The 21,239-nt window shown below is 42.4% G+C and overlaps 1 protein-coding gene across 1 annotated transcript in view; it reads right to left on the minus strand.

Moving 5' to 3' along the window:
• Nucleotides 1–21,239, minus strand: part of diaph2 (diaphanous-related formin 2) — an 874,190-nt gene that overhangs the window by 149,752 nt on the left and 703,199 nt on the right. The window contains exon 25 of the mRNA XM_084332019.1: nucleotides 17,787–17,924. Within this exon, the coding sequence (XP_084188145.1) occupies nucleotides 17,787–17,924 (138 nt within the window). The remainder of the gene's footprint in view (nucleotides 1–17,786; nucleotides 17,925–21,239) is intronic.

Raw genomic sequence — 21,239 nt, forward strand, 5'->3', positions numbered from 1 at the left:
TTGGGCCCTGCCCCGTTCTACTTATTTGCAATAAAGCACAATAAATGGTTGTCACTGGTTAATATACCGTCGTCTGCAGAGGAATAAATGTCAGCGATTGTATAAATGTCTCTACTGTAGATCAATGGCCAGCATTCATCTCGTCGTCTGCAGTTTACAAATAACTGCTGGCGTTAGGATCATTAGTGGTTATTGTAAGTTACTGTGTCAATTATAAATATAGATGTTAAAAGGGACCGTTCAAACCGCCATTTACTAATACATGCATGTGTTACAATTACACAGGATGCTACTATACATGCATACACTGTGCAGTTCAACTAAACACGCTCTCACCATCCTCTAGCGTGGAGTCACATACCGAAGACACAATAGCAAACCCACAGCAAAACACCAATCAAGTCAAGTTTTCCTCCCACCACTTGTGTTTTATAGGATAAGTTGGCAACGACGCGCCTGTGATTTCATTACAGTAGAAGATAAAAGGGGGGGGGGGGGGGGGGTCCATAAATAAAGGTGCCCGACATGTAAGTGTTGCAAAGATGAGTCTCAAAAGTCTTCCAATGGAAATAGCTATTTCTGGGAATAAATGCACAATTACTCACTGCTGGTTCCTATTCTACAGTATCAAGTCATCTTATCACTGGTGATTGGTTTATCCACCGGGGTGCTTGGCACAATAAATAAATAACCACTTTGTTTAGTGCAACATTATGCAGTGGCATTGCGCCACACTGTATGGCATGGGGACAGTATGGGCCTGTAGCAGGAATGGGATTGTAGGGAAAGGGATTGTAGCCTATTGATATAAAACAGCATTTGCTTTCCTTGCCTGCAATTTAAATCAGTGGCCTTTCTCCCTCCCAAATATGAAGAGACATAACAATCAATACAGGTGGAACTTTGGCACAGTGGTCTCCAGCTACTGGAGCCAGTTTGTGGAGCACCAGCGTCCAAAAAACAAGTGTATTTTCGCCTCTTGGGGGAAGTGTGACACATAGCCTACAGATATTGGAAAGGGGTTGATAGGATGCCGGAATGTCACTTCTAATTGGGAGGCTTTTTTCAACAATGAAAATAACTGCTTGTAGAGCAGCAATATGGATATTGGACAACTTTCAGGAGCGATACACCAGATCAGTAGGCTACACAGAAGAAACAGCCAGAGTTTGAAAGACAGGAGGGAAACAGGCTATTCACGTGGAGTGAAGTCATTCCTTTCTATGTATAGCCTAATAGCAGCATAATCAAATCATTGTCAACATAAGCTGCATTATTTCTTTGCATGTGAATTGCGTAGCATTACCAGACCATTATCTTACATTTCCTAAACAGTAACTTGGTGCAGCTTTTCTTTATGTGAGCAACTGTCAAAAGGCAGCGAACAACACTGTTTAATCACTGCTTTGATCATGACGTTAAACAGTAGATCTTGAAATACTATTTATTTATATTTAACATTTGTAAGTGCTGTGCACCTCATCACCAATACTCCTCAAGTACTCTTCTTGTTGATAAATCAAACGTTTGCCAAATCCAGTCAGGAGAGACGAAAAGTCTACATTGGTGTAACCAGAGCGCCCCCTACTGGTTGTAGTATCATTATTGTGCACGTAACACCCCTTCCTGACAGGCAGCGACGCGAGCGAGCGTGATTGCGAAAGTGATTAAAATGTATTCGTTTCAATCAGACTATCCTGACCTGCCGCGAGCGACAGCGAACTGAGCGGCGATGTCGCTCCTCCCTCAAATATTCGCTCGCTGTGTCTCTAGTTGAGCGATTACGCGGCCGAGTCCCGCCCCTAAACACTTTTTATTGGTCGAGAATCGCAGGCTGCTTTGCCCCCGTGTGCTTCCAGGTAACACACACACAGACACACTCGGACACGCGCCGCCTCATATCAGGACAGCTTTGCGCGCGATTTCGTCTCCAGTTCGCTCGCTCGCTGCCTGTCAGGAACCGGTGTAACCCGGTGGTTTATTTATTACCCATTCAAATCGGCGGTAGGTAGGTAAGGAAAACACTGGCCCATTCCACGGTGCCTCAAAATTATTAAATACATAATTTAACAATTTATATAGCATGTAGAAGTGAAATGACAATGAATGCATATAACCTGGAGCCTATGAAGCAATATACATATTTGTTGCTCTTTCAAATCCATCTAGCCTATCATCAGGAAACTGAAATCTTGCCACGGTTGGCCAAAATGAAGAGATCACATCATTTAACATAATTATGCACGTGTTTCTTTGTTGTGAACATGTATTTGCATAGCAGTCAATGTATGTCCACACGCTTCACTGACACGTAGCATTGGGGGAAAAATAGACTTGAAGCGGAAATAGAGAGCAGAAAATCCCTTGCATTTGACGTCCGCAGCATCCGCCTCCCTGGTGGAGATGCTGTGTCCCGACACGTCATAACAACGCATCCCTGTGTAGACTCCCTGTACGGAGAGGAGAGGACGCCTGGTGTCTGCGGCAGGATTAGGGCTCAGCAACAGGTGCTCAAGGGGGGCTCTGCATCGAACCCAGGAGCCCATGACAGATGAGGGCGGCTGGGCCTCTGTCTATTACCCCACAGTAAGTAGGCCTTTTGGGGAAGTAATGAGGTGCAGATTGGAGCGGCTGTCACCGGCTCCTTAGCCCAACTTTCTGTGGAGCAAGAGTAATCATAGTGGACCTTGGCCAATGTCGACATACTGTATAGTATCTGGTATACACATTTACATTTAACATTTAGTCATTTAGCTGACACTTTTATCCAAATATGACTTACACGTTCTGTACGACAACAAGTCATCAGGAAGGGCACAACTCTATCAGCTGAGTAACCATGTTCATCAAAGTGTTGAGTGCTATAGTGTAGGTTAGTTTATTAGGACAAGTGCATGACAATAAGGTTAGTTAGGGTTAGATAAATAAAATATGACTGAGAATAGGCGGCTTCTCCTTGATGACCCTCCCGGTCATCACAAACACAAAGACATAATCTTTCCCTTCAGAATACCTAGGGTCTTCTATAATAATAATAATAATAATGGATTGGATTTATATAGCGCTCTTCTCTGACTGACTGTTGCTCTGACTCAGAGCGCTTCACAGAGTCCATTATTCGTTCATACACAGTCATACCGGTGGTGGTAAGCTACAATTGCAGCCAGAGCTGCCCTGAGGCAGACTCACGGAAGCGTGGCGAATAATCAACGCCTACGGCCCCTCCGACCACCACCAACATTCATTCACATGCATACACATTCATACGAGGCAAGTAGGTTAAGTGTCTTGCCCAAGGACACAACGGCAATGGGATGGACATGGGCTTGAGCGGGATTCGAACCACCAACCCTTCGATCATTGGACGCCCCGCTCTACCCCTGAGCCACGCCGCCCCATAGAATAATATGGTCTTCTATTATATATATATATATATATATATATATATATATATATATATATATATATATATATATATATATATATATATATATATATATATATATATATATATATATATATATATTGCTATTCTACACCCTTTGCTCTAATATGAATTTGGGACAGCATGGCTAATGAGATTGACATATACATTTTTATATGATTGAATATGCTCATTATTACCTTGAAAATAAAGTCCCTTTCATGTTAAAAAAAAAGAAAAAAAATCCCTTTCACCTATGCAGATACCTCTCAGTCATCTTGTTTGACCAACATTCTAAACACTTCACCTGCTTACAGTAGCTTACACAATCTTGTAACTAAGATATTTGCTGGAAAAAAGAATCACATATACTATTTATGATCACTATTTATCAGCTTATAATACGCATTTCACATGCCCATCAACATGATATGACATAGGTCAAATGAATTATAGCAAATGTTAAGTAAGTTCCCTACAAACATAAGCCAATATTGATGTTACTAAGATATTTGTTGGGGGAAAAAATAAGCTTTTGTGCATAGAGTAGATCACTAGAATACTCCTAATGTGCACTCTAGCCATACATTCAGGTTAATACCCAGACCAGCCATCTCGCCACCCACTGCCATATCACATGCATTGCCTTGTCTAGCTGGGACAGCCTACTGCTGGCTTTGCGACTTGTGTTGTCGCACACAGTTTGAGTAGACTACATCCTGATGTAACGGAGCAGATACATGTATACAGTGTGGAGCTTGTGAAGAGCGAGATTCAAGTCAAAACATTTCTGTCTGACATGGCAAGAGTTTTATAAACATCAGAAAGCTCTAAGCAGGGTGATCCAGCAAGAATCAAAGGGCCTAGATGGGGCACCATGCACTGTGCTCTCCATGGTGCTGAAACCTTTGTTGAATTTTTTACATTTTGGGAGAGGTAGGTACGGCCTATGAAAAGTATGAAGACATAACTTACTACCTACAATTTATATCCTGTTCTACAGTGTTTCTGTTTGTCTGCTGCTTAGCCATTTGGCCTATTTTATCAATTGATTGTGCTATGATTATAGATAATTAAATCTCATGAGACATATCTGTCAAAACGTTAATAAAAAAAATACCAAACCCCAAACATAGAATAATTAAATCAGCTATAGCCCTAATGTAGTAGTTTTCATTGCTTTTGGGAAAACATATAAATATTGCGTTCTGCAGTCCCCTTTATGCTTTAATACATTAGCTAATCCAAATGGTTATAGTTATATCAAATGCTTTACACATTATTTTTACATTATTTTTACATATTGTCTTCATAAGTATTCAGTAGGCTATTACTATTAGCAACACTGTCCTGAATTTCAATCATATGGATTTGGTCACACTACCTGAGCCGCAAACTATAAATCAAAATGAAACTTAGAACCTATCGTTTTTAGCTGTGTATGTGCATTTCTACATTATAACTTGTATGTCAGTCAACATTCATCAATTTAAGATGTAAAGCCATTCTATGTTTCATGGAATCTTGACTTGAAAGCGTCCACTAACACCGTACCAAGTAGGCCTGTATCACGGTTATTTAAACAGACAGCAACAAGTTCAAGTGGCGGAATTTGTGTTCAACTTCATGTTCAAGTGACAGCAAATTGATTTGTGAAGCTAGCAATGGACTGAGTCTGCAGACAGATAGGTTAGAAAGTGCATCTTCCAGATTCAATGTGACTTCCTTTAACCTAATGTGAATGTGTTCATTTGATTATGTCTGTTCCCATCTTGTATTGTCAAATAATTGTTGAGAACAAAAATTGCAAACAATAAAAACATTTTAAATAAGGATAAACCACACCCACTTCCTGTATTCTATCGGAATACAGATACAGATACTTTTGTTGGTTGAACAGATACAGATACAGATAATGGCATCTCTGCACATCCCTAATCTGTACACACTATTTCTTCTCATTCAAACCATCCACCTCATACATTAATCATCAGCCCCTAGCTGTGAATAGAGTGCCTTGGTACACAGGAGATCAGGCTTGGATCCCTACAGGACACATATTCCCGAGGAGGGCATCAGAGACTGGCAGGTCATGGAGGTTTGATCAGTGGAATAAGACAGTAGCTCACCCTGGAGGAAAGGGGGCACAAGCCTAGATTCTCATTGCCCCCTCCACACACATTCCTTCGCCTCACCCCTCATCCAGCCCTTGGGAACCAGAGGCCAGGCAGCCTGTCAGCCAGCTAACTCTGCTGGCTAATGGAGCTGCCAGATCAGGCCCAGTGTCGCAGCCTAACAAGATACTGATTGGGGGAACTTCTGGGGAATTCACTTGTTTAATGACAACAGGGCATTGAGACGCTCCCCTGTCTGGCTAGGGGAGACTAAAAGGCAACAGACATGGGGGGGATGGCAACATGGGACGAGTATCATGTTGATACTAAGCAGTGCATGTGTCTTTTCTCTCAAATCTGTCACTTGAGTTTTATTATTTTTGCCAGAGTAGAAATGTATTGCTGACGTGAGTCCAGGGCCGGCTCTCTAGGCATAGGCCATAGGCCGTCGCATAGGGCACCATCCAATAGGGGGCAACAGCTGCCATGCAAAAAAAAAGCGTGAGTAGAGACTGCAACTGTAGACCTTGAGGAACAATTTGCTCCAATTGCTCCATTTGATTGGAACATAAATCAGTAGGCCTACAGCCATTTACAATGGAGTCACTGCCTCTCACCTCAAGATATCTGCATGACATCTGAATGACTCACCCAAACCAAGAAGCCAAGACTCTTGTGAGTCCAATGCGCACAATTGTATTTATGTTTAATGGTGAAAAAATCGTTCAGCACCTTCTTGAGATCACATGTACAATAAATCTAAGCAAATTAATGAAGGGAATATGATTAAACAGAAGGTTTTGTAGATACATAACTGAATTCTGCCATCCGGACACATGCAATTTGAAATATTATTATAGAATATAGAATATCAGGGCTATAAATTACCTTATTATAGTCAAGTTGCACATCTATGGATCGGGCCAAATCTACTCTTTCCAATGTCAGAGTTCAATCTGGATTTAGTATCACTAGGCGTGCAGCAAGAACCGTAAATACATTTATTTTCTATTATGGAAACTGATCTGCCATTTTTGGATTGCAACGCGGATTCTTGCTAAACGTTCACAGAAGGTAAACAAACAAACTGCGCTCCAATATATGCCAATAACGTTCAGTTTTGTGGTAGATAATCCCAAAAAATAAGAGAAATTAAAAAAGTTATTCCACAAGTAATTTGATTGACATAAGCTGGCATGAGCTGGGTAATGTCGTTTTTCGAAATTCCGACGCTCATTGAAAGCCTTTCCTTCATCATAATGACTACAACAAGATGGCCGCTTGCATTTATTTCCGGTCGGAAATTCGCTAGCATATGAATACAATTCCTAAACTGATATTTCATTAATAACACTTTAACCTATTGGTAAACAAACGTATTGTAAAAAATGCAACATTATGTCATACAGTCTGGATATATTGATTTATGGCTTGGATCCGGTACCGGACCCGTCGGGCATAAGAGGTTAATAACCACTAATTAGGTTACATTAACAGTCATTATCCATATAAAGTATCAATCTATAGACCTGTTCACTGTATATGTCAGACCCAGTGTGTGCGCATCACCGGATCTGAAACTAACGTTCCTGGTCAGAACAACGGGGCAAACTACAATATATTTGCATTTGTTAGCCATGCTAGCGATCTAAGCAATCAATCCATGCCAAAGCTAGATATGTAAAAGGTGAAAGACATCCAAACTTTTTCATTTGAAAGAACTTTTAGTCAGGGAAGTGCCATGGTTTCTCCATAGAGCCCCGTCGTATTCTTTTAGCGCAGCAGCTCACCCAGGTCCGAGGCAACTTAGTCACGTGACTCAGTTGTTATTGCTGATTGGCTCGAACACAGTTTGTATACAGCGAAGAGGTCTATAGGGATGGCTAGTGTGACGTCACAAATTACATCTGTGTCCACTAGCATGTTTAGTCCAATGCGGCCAATGTAAACAGCAATGGCTACAGCCCAGAAACCGGTCACCCTTTTTACTGTGACATCCTACTTCGCTGACTTCTCAAAGTCTGTGAAAACGGGTCTCTACTCGTATAACTCAAACCAAAAAATTTTAAAATTTTAAAACTGTAAAAAAACGTTAACGGAGGAAAGCGGTAGTAAGATACTGTTTTGTTAACATAATTTATATTGCCGCAATACGGGACACAGCACTGCACCATTTTACTGCCTTTGAATATCCCGTCTGGAGGCAACAGGACACGGAAGTGGCGCTTTGGAATATGATGACGTGAATGAATGAATGAAAACTTTATTTAACAGATTGCAGAATGGGTACAATACAGTACGGCTCAATACACACAATTGTTAAGGGGATGCAGACCTGAAAAAGACGTTTGTCTTGTTTCCATCAGGGTCCCGCCTAGCCCAGGGTAGCGCCTAGCCATCCCTATACAGTACAATGTTTGTGTTCAGATTGCCTGGCAACGGTCCAAGTTCAAGAGCGCAGCCATGCTGATATCCGGTATAACAGCACGACCTTGAGTGTGATATTACTAATTGAACTACAGCCATGCTGAAAATATCACACGCTAAACATTTTTAAAACAAATTAAGAGTGTGTATTGTAGCTCACATACAAGCTAAGGTGTGACCAATGTACTGTATAATTTTTTATCAGATGACAAGTTTGATTCGAACTATTCCTAGGTCTGGGTAATCAACTTTGAACAACGGGTTGGCATATTGACAGCTTCACCATACCAACCCAGAGTTTCTTGCAATTACATGAATCTGAATTAATTTCCTGCAGTAAGAAGGTTAATTGTGTTGCTCTCGACAGTGAAATGGTGAGTGTTTCATGGATCTTGGCAGAGACCGATAGGATAGCTCATATGTTGGATTGATTTTTCTTAAGCTAGAGGTACAGCTGCTAGTCATAGCATTTTACGGCTGTATGTCAATGCAATTGACTCGACGTGTGACAATGTCAGATCGAATCTGCATCAAATAAATTAAAAAAAATTAAAAATCCTAGGCAAGGCACAGTCTATCTTTAAAGGAGACATATTCTTGATATTTTTATACACATTCCTTAAATCTGTGGAAGACGTTTGTAAACACATTTGCAAATAATTTTCCTGCATCGAACACACCGTTTTTGGTAGGTGTAGAACATTTCTTTTTAATTATTTCCTTCCCTGTCTGGCTACCACACACACAAAACACCTTTACAAACTGGGCAGTACATAAGGTAAGCAGTGTCCCTGGCTCCAAAAAGCAGTGCCAATTGATTAATCAAAGCTAATTGATTACTTGTCTTCCCCCTGTCACATAAAAAAAACAGCAATTCTTGTTTAGGCTGTTTAATCTGTTTAAACTAAAGACTTCAAAACCTGGACATATGGAAGGGAGTATCGAAGTGTCATACTGCCACATCCAGACAACACCCATTCCATAGGGATACTGTATATCCCTTTTAATATCAGTGGTAATTACTATCAAGTAATATGGATTTGTATCATAACATTTCCCTTAAAGCACTACTACTACTACTACTACTACTACTACTACTACTACTACTACTACTACTACTACTACCGCTACTACTACTACTACTACTACTACTACTACTTGAAGTGCTTTGAGAAGTGCTTTGAGAAGCTAGTGAAGGGCTACATCTGTTCCTCCCTCCCCATCAACCTGGACCCCCTGCAATTTGCATACCACCCTAACAGGTCCACGGAGGACGCCATAGCCCATGTGCTGCACACAGCAGCATCACACCTGGACAAGAGGCAGGGGAACTATGTGGGAATGCTGTTCATCGACTACAGCTCAGCATTCAATACCATAGTCCCCTCCAAACTCATAGCCAAGCTCAGGGACCTGAGCTTGAACTATGACCTCTGCCAGTGGGTCTTGGACTTCCTGACGGGCAGACCCCAGGTGGTAAGAGCAGGCAACTGCACCTCCTCATCCATCACGCTCAACATAGGGGCCCCCCAGGGCTGTGTTCTGAGCCCCCTCCTCTACTCCCTGTACACACATGACTGCGTGGCACAGTGGAACAACAACACAATCATCAAATTTGCTGATGACACAGTAGTGGTGGGCCTGATCTCTGCCAACGACGAGAGGGCCTACCTGGAATAGGTAGAGAATCTGTCACAGTGGTGTCAGGAGAACTGCCTCTCCCTGAACGTCAGCAAAACAAAATAGATGATTGTGGACTTCAGGAGGTCGGGGGTCAAGGACTACAGCCCCCTCAGCATCGACCGGTCACCGGTTGAGAGAGTGAACAGTTTCAAGTACCTCGGAGCCCACATATCCGAGGACTTGACATGGACCACACACATTGACAGTGTTGTGAAGAAGGCACGACAATGCCTCTACTTCCTCAGGCGCCTAAGGAAGTTCCAAGTCAGTCAGAAGATCCTTAAGAACTTCTACTCATGTACAATAGAGAGCATCCTGACTGGCAACATCACCTCCTGGTTTGGGAATAGCACTGCACAAGACCGTAGCAGACTACAAAGAGTGACACGTTCAGCCGAACGCACAATTGGAGGGGGGGCTTCCCACCCTCCAGAACATTTACAACAAGCGGTGCAGGGGTAATGCTAAGAGAATCATCAAGGACTCCAGCCACCCGAACAACTGCCTCTTTGAACTGCTGCGGTCAGGCAAGCGATATCGGAGTCTTAAGGCGAGCACAGAAGCTTCTATCCCCAGGCCATCAGACTGCTCAACGAACAATAAACACTATGCAACAACCATCAAATGCACATAGCACACACACCCACATGCACACACTCACTTTAAACAAACAACACACTGCAGCACCCACTCTCCACACTTTAGATCACCTAAACACACTTTATATTTATTGGTAAAGGATTTGCACTACAACTTGTACACCTTACTGTAAATTGTACCTAAATTGTACCTCATCCCATTTCTGCTTTGCACTATATAGTATTGTATATTAGTACATTGCATAGTATATTGTATATTGTATGGTAACTCAGTTACTTCTATTCTGCATCGAACATTGTACATATGTCTATACTGAACACTGTGACCTCTATTTTTACTTCTATTTTACATGCTATACTATTTTATTTCATACTTATCTTGTCTAGCACAGTCTCTGGAGCGTAACAGTAATAAGCATTTTGTATACAAGTATTCTGTACTTCTGTATGACAACTATTAAATAAACTTGAAACTTGAACTACTACTACTACTACTACTACTACTACTACTACTACTACTACTACTACTACTACTACTACTACTACTACTACTACTACTACTACTACTACTACTATTACTGCTACTGCTACTTTTACTATGACTGCTACAGCTAATACTACTACTACTAATTTTACTATTACTGCTAATACTACTAATGCTGTTGAATGAATGAATGAATGAAAACTTTATTTAACAGATTGCAGAATGGGTACAATACAGTACGGCTCAATACATACAATTGTTAAGGGGATGCAGACCTGAGAAAGACGTTTGTCTTGTTTCCATCAGGGTCCCCCATTTTCAATTCATATAGACATTTATGACATACATAACATACATGACATTTATGGCATAGGGACATATAGGTATTTAGTACTGATACATTTGTGACATAGGCGGTATTCAAATATACAGTACTGTTACCCCTAGATCCTGACAGAGTATATACATATGATGGGGAGGGGACTGTACATTAGGAGGGGGTGGGTGGGTGGGAGGGGAATATACATACGGCGGGGAGGGAATATATACATGCGGTGGGGAGGAGACTGTCTATTAGGAGGTGGTGGGTGTTACTACTATTACTACTACTACTGTTACTACTATTACTACTACTACTACTACTACTACTACTACTACTACTACTACTACTACTACTACTACTGCTACTACTACTACTACTACTACTACTACTACTACTACTACTACTACTACTACTACTACTACTACTGATTGATTGATTGATTGAAAATATATTTATTAACAGATATTAACAGATTGCAGAATGGGTACAGTACAGTACAGCTCAATACATACAATTGTTAAGGGGATGCAGACCAGAGAAATACTTTCGTCTTGTTTACATCAGGGTCCCCTACTACTACTACTAAAACCAGGTCACTGGACCATAGTTTGAAGACCCAGGTCTATAGGATATAATTATTCTACGCATTGCATGGAAATCAATCCATGCAACCCATCAAGAAAACAAGCTAATCAGTCAAACAACTTCTCCATTTTTTGGTTAAATATTATGTGTTCATCCTCCCTGGTGAATGATCCTTATTAGAATTACAATTACCATTTTGGCAGATGTTTGTTTATTGAGAATGACACCTATTATGATTTGTTAATTAAAATCTTAATGTCTCCAGTGACATATGCTGGATTAAAGCTGACTATTGTTTCTGGCATCTGCTATCTATCAACAAATACGCTACGACAAAACCCCATGTCTGGAGACTTGCACTGCGGTAGGACATACTTGGCCACAGATCATGACTAGAAGGAGGGGAAGAAAGTTTATTTAGCTCCTATTTATTTACTTTGGTTTCCAGTGTATTTCTGGGTAATTAAAAGGCTCCAGGGTTTATCTGTGCAGCAATTAATTGGCCACACAGTTTACATTTAATTTAATTCAGAGACCAAAACAGGGATAGATGAGAACGAGCAAGAGGATGAGAAGAAGAGGAAGAATAAGCAGTATACAAATAATAAACAGATGATTAAGAAGAAGAAGAAGAAGAAGAAGAAGAAGAAGAAGAAGAAGAAGAAGAAGAAGAAGAAGAAGAAGAAGAAGAAGAAGAAGAAGAAGAAGAAGAAGAAGAAGAAGAAGAAGAAGAAGAAGAAGAAGAAGAAGAAGAAGAAGAAGAAGAAGAAGAAGAAGAAGAAGAAGAAGAAGAAGAATAAGAAGAAGAAGAAGAAGAAGAAGAAGAAGAAGAAGAAGAAGAAGAAGACGACAAATCTATCAGAGTGTATGTGGTAAAGACTCAGTGGTGCTGAATTGTTTTTGACCTGGTTTCCTGGTTTCATAAACGAAAACACAGATATTATCATAATGATAATATACCTATTTATCATTTATGCAGATACAGGTGCATTACAGAGGGTTACGTCTCTGAACACCACTGTTAAGTCTTAACAAGTAATAATGTGATGTTTTTAAGCCAGGTTTTCTGTTTAATAGCGCGTTTACCATCGGTTCATTAGACGTGAAACACCTGATGCCACACACCGGAGAACACGGCACCTGTACACATGCTGGCCTGAAGCAGGAGAAAACACACAGGCTGTGAGAGAGCTGCCGCGTTGGCCCTGTCTGTGAGAACTCTTCCTTTGAAGTGTGACCTAAATCCAGTCCACGTCTCTAAGAACAACAAAAGGTGCTACCAGTATAAATGCATCTGTCGTCGCTCAAGTCATGGGGGTGGTATTACAGCCTAGCCCTGGGCCTGGAGATAGAGAGAACGAGAGAGATATATATATATATAGAGAAAGAGAGAGAGAGAGAGAGAGAGAGAGAGAGAGAGAGAGAGAGAGAGAGAGAGAGAGAGAGAGAGAGAGAGAGAGAGAGATAGATATAGAGAGAGATAGAGAGAGAGAGAGAGAGAGAGAGAGAGAGAGAGAGAGAGAGAGAGAGAGAGAGAGAGAGAGAGAGAGAGAGAGAGAGAGAGAGAGAGAGAGAGAGAGAGAGAGAGAGAGAGAGAGAAAGAGATATATATAGAGAGAGAGAGATATAGAGATAGAGATATATAGAGAGAGAGATAGAGAGATAGAGATAGAGAGATATAGAGAGATATATAGAGAGAGAAAAAGAGAGAGAGAGAGAGAGAGAAGAGAGAGAGAGAGAGAGAAGAGAGAGAGAGAGAGAGAGAGAGAGAGAGAGAGAGAGAGAGAGATATAGAGAGAGAGAGAGAGAGAGAAGAGAGAGAGAGAGAGAGAGAGAGAGAGAGAGTAGAGAGAGAAGAGAGATAGATATACTGTGTGCATGTGGGCAGACTGAGCCAGTCTGAGTGGACCAACTTAGTGTAAGACACTGTACTGTACATTATGTATGCTGTGTACACTTAGTAGTAGCCACAGGGCTTGAGGCCACCTCCTCCGCACTAAGGAACATACAGTGCAGTATAACTAGATTCACTCTACCCGCCTGACGACTGCCACTGTATACCTGCAGGATTAAAATGTCAAGTAAAATTATAGAATATTGCACAACTGCTGGTAGTATGTCAAAATGTGTGCCAGTACACAGCTATCTGCAGTATATGGTGCCACATTACTCTGACAATAGCGTTCTATGGAGCGATCGTCCCCGTGGCCAGCTCCCGCTACCTCCATGTGTCAGTGGGCTATGGAATTGACATGCGCCAACTCCCGGTCCTCAGCTCCTCTGGGATACGAGAGGTTAAGCTAAATACCAGCAGGGTGAGTTATGACACGGATGACAATGGGAGGTAGATCTATTGGATAGGGTGAGGCATCCATCAAGCCTCAGTCCTGCCTCTCCTCACCCCGACGAGCCACAGCTCACTACCATTAACATCCCCAGTACAACACAGTCCCCTTGCCCCCCCCCCCCCCCCCCCTCATATCTAGGAGCCACGATCTCTGGAGGGGGGTGGGTGAAATAGGGCTCTCTGGGGGCTCGTGCCTCAATTCCACAGCCTTTGTGGCTCCCATTACTTCTGATAGATAGAGATCACTAAACCGCTGAACAAACACCCCGTTCTGCAATTTACATACATTACAGTAATGGTAAGAGAAAATGTATCAATAAAGACAAATGAAGTGCTTCTGCTGAGGTCTTTTCATGTCTTTCTTTCTTTCTTTCTTTCTTTCTTAGGCTTAACTTTGGCTATGGTAAATCTTAGTTCAGCGAGGCTAACGCATACAAGAAACATTACCTCTCACACCATCATTTTAAGGTGCAGGGGGGAAAAGTCGCTCCTGACCAATCATCTCAAATTTGTCAATGTCATGTGACTTGGTCTGCGTGGACAACACCTGTCAAGAACCACAAAGATATACTTTTTTGGAATAATAATAGCGTGGTAATTACATATTTAAAGATAAGCTCATATCATATTTTATTGCTGCAATGCATATACTTTTCCTTGTTTTGAAAATGTACGATTGGCGAAATGTGACTCGTTTTGAGACATATTCGTGAATCGAGAATGAATCTCAAAAACAAGCATTTAAAATCACTTGAAAGCAAATGTGAAATAAATGTTTAAGGAAACACGGTTGTATATATGAGGTATCAGTTCTCCTATATGCAACAATGATGCACAGATATTACAGCTTCTGAAGTCTGCTTTTCAGGATTGGTTACTCAACATTACATATACAATCCTGTGGAGGTTCAAGGATGTCTCTCTGTGCAGCGGTCTATAGTACCTCCTCTCAGGCTGCTTTGTTATCGCTATGCAGAAGACTTACAATTGTAGTTGCATGTGTGTGTTCCTGTGTGTGCCGCCATCGCATGTGTGTGTCAATAAAGACGTCTTCAAAAGTCCAGTTATTATTATGTTCTTGCCTAGCATGTTAGCTATAGTCTAGCTGAGTCCTAGTGGAAGAGCCAAATCCTTTAGTTAAAGGTATAATCTGTAATCCCGTCAAACAGCGACATCTAGACAAAAGTGCATTTCTTGGTATTGCACTTTGGTTACTCTTTTCTTTTTGTTTTGTTCCAATGTATGTGTGTGTGTGTGTGTGTGTGTGTGTGTGTGTGTGTGTGTGTGTGTGTGTGTGTGTGTGTGTGTGTGTGTGTGTGTGTGTGTGTGTGTGTGTGTGTGTGTGTGTGTGTGTGTGTGTGTGTGTGTGTGTGTGTGTTGGAGTTGAGTGAGGATAGGAGATGGGTTGCTATTGCTGGACTCACATCAGGTTCTGCCAAGAGAGGTCTGGATAGTTTCACAGTATAATAAGTTACTATACAGCTTCATGGTGTATATATATATATATATGGTATATATGGTATATGGTATATTATACCATTACATATATAATATACCACACAACACATTGCTATAGTAAAACATATAGTATATGTTTTCTTTCTGACACACTACAGATATTTACCACAGAAGTACTGCAGTGATTCAACATGTAATTCTCTCTAGCGGAATATAATATGCATGTACAGTGAATAACTATAGTAATCCTGTGTTTTAGTACATCTATACCATCTATATGTCATTGGTGCATAATACTATACTAAAATAAATACTATACACACTACACTATAGTTCATTTTCGTATGGGGCAGTTGCCCAGACAGCTGCCTCTTTAAGTCGGCAGTCAAAGTTAAGCGCCTGCACCGTAGAGAACGGATCATTCAAATTTAGAGAAATTGTGAGCATTACCCTCTGTGCCACCGCCGGGTGTATCGATTGTAGCAAGGTTGTAGCAAGAGTCAGAAATGTTCAAACACCTTGTTATTTTGACCAAACTGTGGACTTCCCCACTTCATTACACACAGGAGGTGAAACACAGGTCAAAGTCATTCCAGGGGGGCGCCCGAGGTTTGCCAACATGGAGGCACGATGAGAGGAAGAGAGAAAGCAGACAAGTATGTATTGTATCACTATGATTTCCCATTGATTCTTGCATGCCGGAGAGGAGAAGAGAGATAGGGATAACAATGGCAAGTCTATCATCCATGACAGAAAGACGCGGGCGGCTAGCGTGTCGACCGCGTTGATGACACACAGACAGACATAACGGACATATGAGACAGACAGGCACACGCGGACGGAGATAGAAAAAGAGAAAAGACACACACACACACACACACACACACAAATGTGTACACAACAATTTGGAGGTTGAAAAACAACCTCATTAACTGAGGTACAAAACTAAAATAGAACAGAAATCCTACTGACCCTCCTACTGCCTCGACTCCAAGGCCTGACCAGGTTAGACTGGGAAGTATGGGGATATAGATGGAGGAAGTTGGGTGTTTCCAGTCAAGGCCAGCCATGTTTTTCTCTCTCTCTCTCTCTCTCTCTATCCCCCCCCCTGGGGAGGAGCACCAGGGGGGAGAAGCCCTGCTGCAGTGTATCTGCACTTCTCCATTTCCTCTCACTCAAGCCTCCAGTTCTCCAAGGATCCAGGGAATCAATACTGACATCAGGGGGCAGAGCAGCTTTCTTGCCTGCCTGACTCGTCTCCGAGCTGCCACCAGGGAGCCTCTATTTATATCTTATCTTATTTATATATATATATATATATATTTCTTATTTTTTTAATTACACAAATGTAAGTGTGCTTTTTTGACTTGGAGCAGATTGTTAATGTGTTAGGAGGCCATTACTCTTGCGCTACCCAAAGTGCACTGTAAGCCTAGATAAATCTTCAGTTTAGGCATGCAGACCAAACAAAAAAGAAAAGAGCACCAAAAAAATCAGGTTAAATGCTGTCTTAAGTGCGGGCGCCTAGCATAAGGAAACACCTACTCACTTGATGAATTGCTCTTGAGTAATTCCTGCTTCCCTTAATAACGGCACAGACAGACGTAGGTAGAGTCTGGACTGCTTAATGGCAGGGCTCGGTGGTACAGATGCTCCCTAGCCTCGGGGGGATTGATAACGGTTTATTTTGCCAATGATCTACAAGTATAAATCCATAGGTGCCAGGAGAACTAGACAAACCTATACAAGTGAGGCGCCGCCGTCCTCCTCGGCAGGGGGTCCATCCTCCTCGGCCGGGGGTCCGTCGCGGTGAAAACGGCGCGTCTAATTCAATTCAAGAGCCAGAGAGCGCTCGGCTTTAAGTGAAAGTGGTCCCCTGCCGAAACGGGAGAGGAGCCGCGAGAGGCGATAGCCCGCAAGAGAAAAAACAAGCGCGGGCATGATTCCACCCTGGGGACCCGAGAGGAGGGAGGGAGGGAGGGAGGGAGGGAGGGAGGGAGGGAGGGAGGGAGGGAGATCTGATCAGCATCTCACTGCCAGCCATCTATTCCCAGGGTCTCTCACCAATCACACGCAGAACATTCAACTGCTCACTCCAGGCCAAGAACAACTCAGAGCATCACAGACCTTTGGTCCCCGCTGTGGTCGACATGGCGACAACGAACGCCCCACACTTGACTTGACAGTTTGAGAAGTGATTGCAGTTGCAGCACTGTATATATATATATACAGTGCTGTAATACAGTGCTGCAATATATATATATATATATATATATATATATATATATATATAAACCGTTATACACGACTACATGGGGTTAGGGTTAGAATTAAGGTATTGACCAAAAAAGGATATGGACATCTTTTCCACAAACTTATCTTGCTGGCCCTCGGACTTGGGGAAGTTCTGAATGTCGTTCTCCAGCCTCTGGATGTGCCGCTCCATGGTGGTCAGGCTGCTGTTCAAGATCTCAGCCGACACTGGAGGAGAACACAAAACACGATGGATCAGTCAACTGAATACAACTGTCAGATGCACGTTAGATGTGATTCAGTGTTTCCATAGAAAACATAACGTGTGTGGCCTAAAAAGCAACCGTGTGTGTGTGTGTGTGTGTGTGTGTGTGTGTGTGTGTGTGTGTGTGTGTGTGTGTGTGTACTGTATGTGTGTCTACAGTAGCTCATTAAGTCAGCCTGTAATCACTGTTTACAGAGTTCCCATGGACTCCACAGTATTCAGATCAGTCCTTTCAAGTGGGGACTTCAAAGACCAGCCGACGTCTTAAGGGATCAGACGGGACAGGAGCGGAAACAGTGTGCCGTGTATAAGACTGCTGTTAAGGCTTTAGTCTTATTGATACACACACACACACATACACATGCACACACACGCACACACGCACGCACACACGCACGCACAAACACGCACGCACTAAAATAACAGGTTGTAGACAGAGAGAAAAATAATAGGTCCTCAGAAAGTTATATTAAGGGTGATGATACAGTACTAGTCGTGGGATATCCGTTTCATTATTATATCATTATTCAAAAGACTTGCTCCTCTGCAACTGACTGCCAACACTGATACTACAGTATGACATACACCAATCGCAAAATGGCCATACATGTGCAACAGTGTGCAGTTTGCCTTGGTAGTGGGGTCATGTTTTATTGAAATGCATAGCCTAGTGATTTATGCTGGTGATGGTGAATATACAGATGTTTCTTGGATACAGGCGGAGCATGATCTTGAAACCTTGAACCTTGAACCCTCCACATGATGAGTACTTGTGACGTACCCTGATGATAACCCCCCGTTTTCAGTTTTCCCTTCTCAGGTGCCGCCCGCACTTTTCTGTAGAGAGTGCTGATTACCCGATGACGACGGCAGCTGAGGGCAAGCACTCACTAAGGGGCGGGTGGGTACAACATGAGAGCCTGCACACACTCATGGCCCTTTGCCATTTACATTGGAGTGGATATTGTTGTGTCTGCCTTATTTCCACTATTGTGTGGTTTAGATACTGTGTTACCTTTCTGCCATTGCCACTGTTATGTGGGATTGATTGTGTGCGTGTCGATTGTGTGCGTGTCGATTCACACTGCTACTTGTAGTAGCTTGCTTTGTCTTACTGGTGTTCCACCAGGTAAGGTTGCTTGTAACCCGTAGCCTTATTGTGTCTTGTGGCACTGTGTTCATTCATTGTGAATATCCTTGTTGTTGTATTGGTTGGTTTAACCAGTGTGTTACCACGTGAGTGTTGATTGTGTCCTGTGACACTTTATAACATGTGTTTGTCTAGCGTGTACCTCTTTGCTTAGTGTTGTTTGCCTTATTGTATATCCCTGTTTGTTCTCCCTTACCTTATCCCTATTATGTGTGTTTACGGGTTTCATTCCCCTTCATGTACAATACATATCATTTACTTTGAAAACACTTTTATTATTTCCTCCTACTGGGACCTGTGCTAAATGCACTTACTGGACGGGTTGGCTTTACAACAGCCCGGTTCAGGTACATTTATATTATTATTAGACCTTTGTATGTGACAGTACTATAGTTGAGATTAAGCTCTATGTTGAAGTTCAACGGCTCTCCCAGCTCAATGCGGTATTCACCTTGTAGTGAGTCCCACACAACCCGCTATAGCTCCACCTGAACTGCATCACATCACTTCTATCTCACTTCCAATAGCTTTCTGAGCCACATGTCAACCAAAGCCCTTATATTCTCTGAAAAAAAATAATATTTTTCACACACGTACACACACACACACACACACACACATGCATATGATACATACATAATACAGTATTCTACCACTGTGATTGAGCCGTATAGTAAAAGCCACTCCTTGATCCATTCACCAACATGACACTGTAATGCAGCACCATCATGGTTCTGCCAGAGAGAGGGAGAGATATAGAGATACATAGAGATAGATTGATAGAGATAAATATATATATAGATACATAGAGATAGAGATGGAGATAGATAAAAAGAGTGAGATGGAGGGCTAGAAATAGAGAGAGAGAGGGATATAGAGATAGAGAGAAAGAGAGACATATGGTCTCACTGACACCTGGTCACTTCAACACACAGCAGTCTCCCTCTCCCTCACACTCACACTCACACTCACACACGCACACGCACACGCACACACACACACACACAGGGTGAGCAACACAACAGCAGTGCAGCTCCAGTGAGGGGTGTGTTGGTGGTGCGTGTCATTAGTGGAGTGGTGTGGCTATAGCCACCTGCCTGAGTGGACGGAGCTGGTGGCTGAGGGGATTCACCGTGTGTCCTCCTCATCAAGTCTCTCAGAGCTCACCTCTCCTGGATATGCCAGTGAGATAGCCACACTATCACACGCCACCTCTTCTCCCCTGATAGGCCCGCTGAGAGCCTTGTCACTGGGATCTGAGTGGCGCTGATAGCGAGCGGAGAAAATGAAGGGCTGAAGAGGGTGGCCAGACAGATTACAACCACATAGATGCATCATACCTGGGAAGACTTTCAGGGGGAGGGGGAGTTGGCTGCGGCCAGGGCTGTGTGAGTGACACCGGCGCTAGCTAATCACGGAGCAGCGAGACCGGTTGGGACCGGCTGACTGGCGGCAGCCAGGAAACGGAGCCAAGGGGACTGGCCGTCGCGCTACACGAGGGCCATGTATAGGTTTTCCCAACGACACCGTAGGAACAGAACACACTCGACGTTGTACGCTTCAGAGTGGATTATTCTCCTAGAAACAAACTGCCGTTCTTAATTATAGCAACCGGAAGAGGCATAGCGTTAATTGTGGTCTTTGCAGGGAACAAACTGACTCCAACAAAGATAATAATAATGATAAAAAATACACAATATAATAGTATACTGTATATGTTCAAGACAAGTTCAAGTTCAAGTTTCTTTATGAGTTATCATACAGATGTACAGAATACTTTTATATAAAATGCTTCTTTCTGTTTTGCTCCAGAGATGGTATGTCAGGTGAGCAATTAGTGAAAGAAAGTGTTCAAGAGATATCAGTACTTTATGAGTCCATTAGCTAGAGGGAGAGGAAGACATTCACCACGGTTTAACATCTGCTGAATGTGAGGAGCAACAGATAAACAACAGAGGAGAAAATATGTAAATCTGTCTTTTGAAGTTGCTTTAAAAAAAAAAGTGAGGGCCTGTTATGGGTCAGTTGGCACTTTTAAGAAATACATACACATGAGTACCACTAGCCTTCCTCCCTCTAATAGGCCTCTGCAGAACGATGCCTCAAAAACCATGAAGGCAAGGATCCT

Source organism: Notolepis coatsorum (genome assembly GCF_963971535.1).
Source record: "Notolepis coatsorum genome assembly, chromosome: 16".
Taxonomy (NCBI): Eukaryota; Metazoa; Chordata; class Actinopteri; order Aulopiformes; family Paralepididae; genus Notolepis; species Notolepis coatsorum.